This window comes from Fibroporia radiculosa (assembly GCF_000313525.1).
Source record: "Fibroporia radiculosa TFFH 294 genomic supercontigs, scaffold3657, whole genome shotgun sequence".
In the NCBI taxonomy this organism is placed as follows: domain Eukaryota; kingdom Fungi; phylum Basidiomycota; class Agaricomycetes; order Polyporales; family Fibroporiaceae; genus Fibroporia; species Fibroporia radiculosa.
In genome coordinates this window covers 1,258-4,577 of record NW_012133689.1, presented here as the reverse complement: position 1 = coordinate 4,577, position 3,320 = coordinate 1,258, and the positions used below count along the sequence as shown (strand labels likewise).

General features: G+C 43.0%; 1 protein-coding gene across 1 annotated transcript; it reads left to right on the top strand.

The window, feature by feature from the left end:
• Positions 1-2,186: 2,186 nt before the first annotated feature.
• On the top strand, positions 2,187-2,588 carry FIBRA_08833 (uncharacterized protein; the record flags this gene model as incomplete). The annotated part of the gene is made up of 1 exon (XM_012330451.1): positions 2,187-2,588. The coding sequence occupies one exon, from the start codon at positions 2,187-2,189 to the stop codon at positions 2,586-2,588; it is 402 nt and encodes a 133-aa protein (XP_012185841.1).
• Positions 2,589-3,320: the final 732 nt, after the last annotated feature.

The following is a 3,320-nucleotide window of genomic DNA, read 5'->3' as shown; positions in this document are numbered from 1 at the left end:
AGGTCCCAAGCAAGGCAGCTCCTTTGCTTCAATAAAACCCATGCCTACAACAGGAACAAAAGAACCAATCAGTGGAATAATGGATCTTCTTGGCAGTACTGTGCTGATTCATTGTGCCCAAATAGGAAAAGAGATAAGACTATTCCTACCCTAACAGTGCTCCTAGCTCCCATCGGAAGTAAGGAAGATTGACATTCCATAGTACCCCCACTAGCAGAAAGATCTCCTCCTGTACCATCATACCTAACTCTTACTGCAGCGTCATCCAGTAGAAGTGTAGTAACCCCTACACCCTGCACATCGCCACTTCAGTCAACCACCAAACCCTTGCCAAGTGAATCATCAGACACCAGTCCTACAGTCAGACCCAGTTTCTTCTCAGGAATCTTCGATTCATCAGAACCGGTCAACCCACCAGTCCCAGTAGAAAAACAACACCCAATTCCTGTCCCAGCAGAACCCAAACCAGAACCACCCAGATCTCCAGTCAATCCCAATCCAGAAGAAGATCCTGCTGATAGGCACCAGAACAACCCAGAAAATGGTAACCCGGAACCCAGTGATCAAGAAGATGACGGAGATATGTCTGACAACAACAGCGGAGCAGTAAACAAGCCTAACCAATTTGAAGGAGACAAAGGAAAGAGCAAGGAATTCCTGGACAAATTATACCTATACTTTGCTGGAAACACCAAGAAGGTCCAGCCCAATAAAGATAAGGTTCAATGTGCTCTTTCATATATCAAGGGACCTGCCTAATTCTTTGTTCACACCATCATCACTGATGCAGAAGAATCTATATCTGATTCAGAAGATGCCCCCCTCAAAGGATTGCCTAGTTGGGCTAATTTCAGAAAGTCCTTCATCCGGACCTTCAGAGTAGAAGATGACACTCAAGCAGCGTTAAATGAGATCAGCAAGTGTACTTGGGTGAAATGTGGAGGAAATGGCCTTTGATTTGTTACAATCCTTTGGCCACTCCTACAGGCCAGCGGATTAAACAAACTAGGGCAGATCCGAGAGCTTCAGTGTCTCATTCCCCCTGCTCTTCTAATCAAGATTGCTGCTCAACTGCTCCTGCCAGTCACAGCAGTAGGATACCTCAATAGTGTCCAGTCCATCTGCCAATCTATAATCAACATCTTTGGTGATAAACCCTTATTCATGCCATCCGCTAATTGTTCTTTTGGTTGTAACAAATTCATACGCCACAATTGGGCAATTGAGTCAAGGGAAGGATCATCAAAGGAAGGATCATCTAATGATCAGCGGATCAGATGTTTGTTGGATAAAGATCACAAAGAGCATATGGAGAAGAAGTTATGTTTCAGATGTCACAAACCTGGACATCAAAGTTGCCAATGCCCAAACAATCGCATCAGGGCAATTGAATCACATGACACATCTACTCAGGAGAAGGATGAGATCAAGGATTCCTCCGATGAGGAAGGGATAGCTGAAGAATACATTCAAGCTATATCCTCTGAGAAGGATTTTTGAAATCTTCAATTGCCGTGACGTTGAATATAAGTACTGGCACTAAGGACTATTTATATCAGGCGAGATTAGCTCATAAATCTATTTATTTGCCATGCATATTAAAAACCTATGCCAAAACCGTTACCACTGAGGCATTGCTTGACACAGGAGCAATGGAGAATTATATCGACATCCAGTTTGCTATAGATCACAACCTCCAGCACCAGAGTATTACACCCAGACCAGTGTTTAATATTGATGGATCACCAAACAAAGCCGCAGCCATCAAACACAAAGTCTTCTTCACTATATTCTTATCAGGACAACCAATGAAGATAGAAGCATACGCCACAGTATTGGATAGGAATCCAATTATTCTAGGTCTTTCATGGTTCAAACGTTTCAACCCAGCCATTAACTGGGTCACTGGGAAGATGCGCTTTTGTTGGGATCAGCTTCTGCGAGCAATCAAAACTCTTGCTAGTAACATCCCAGAATACCTAAATACCTTCCTTTCCGTGTTCAACAAAAGCACAGCCGAACAACTACCAGAACGGAAACCCTGGGATCATGCAATCAATTTAGAAGCCAACTTCAAACCTCAGTGAGGAAAGTTTTATCCATTATCACCGGCAAAGCTCAAAGAATTAGACACCTTTATCAAGGAAAACTTGCAGAAAGGATATATTCATCCATCAAAGTCCCCTATGGCATCTCCATCCTTCTTTGTCAATAAGAAATCAGGAGACCTGCGACCATTTCAGGACTACAGAAAACTCAATGACGCCACCATTAAGAATGCCTACCCTATTCCAAGAGTAGAAGACCTATTGGATTGCGTTGCCTCTGCTAAGCCAACCATGTTCACCAAGCTTGATTTACGCATAGGGTACAACAATGTATGCATCAAAGGTGATGAATGGAAAGGAGCATTTATTACTCCACAAGGGTTATTTGAACCAACAGTCATGTTCTTTGGAATGACAAACTCTCCAGCAACCTTCCAAGCTATGATGGATGGCATCTTCGCAGATCTACTACTAGAAGGATGGCTTGTGATCTACATTGATGATATTCACATCTATTCCGCCAACCATGCAGAACATTGACAATGCACTCAACTGGTTCTCCAGTGCCTGAAAGAATCAGATCTGTTCCTCAGACCCGAAAAGTGTTTCTTTGACATATCAGAAGTCAAATTCCTAGGGTTTATTCTCCGACCAGGACAAGTAGGAATGGCAGAAGATAAGGTATCAGCAGTACTAAATTGGCCAAATATTGACAGCGTCAAAGCACTGCAATGGTTCCTAGGTTTCGCCAACTTCTGCCACCAATTCATTCCAGGATACTCCAAAGTTGCATGATCTCTATTCTATCTATTGGTAAAAGGGATCAAATGGAGTTGGACTGATGATCATGACAAAGCCATCAATCAGCTCAAGGAATGTTTCAAAACGCTGACCACTGCTGGTACAGTCTGATGTTACCAAACCATTTTGGATGGAGTCAGATGCCTCCCTGAAAGCCTCCAGTGGCATTCTATCTCAGAAACAATCTGATGGAAGATGGCATCCATGTGCCTTCCTATCCCAGTCCTTCTCTCCCATAGAACAATGATATAAAATCTATGATCAAGAACTCTTGGCAATCATCAAATGTTTCAAAGCCTGGTGATACTACATCGAAGGATGTGCCAAACCGGTGGAGGTATTGACAGATCATATGAATCTCACATACTTCAAAGATCCCCAGAAATTGAATCCTTGACAAGTGCGATGGGTGTTGTACTTGTCCATGTTCAATTATCGCCTTCATCACGTTCCTGGAACCTGGTTGGGTAA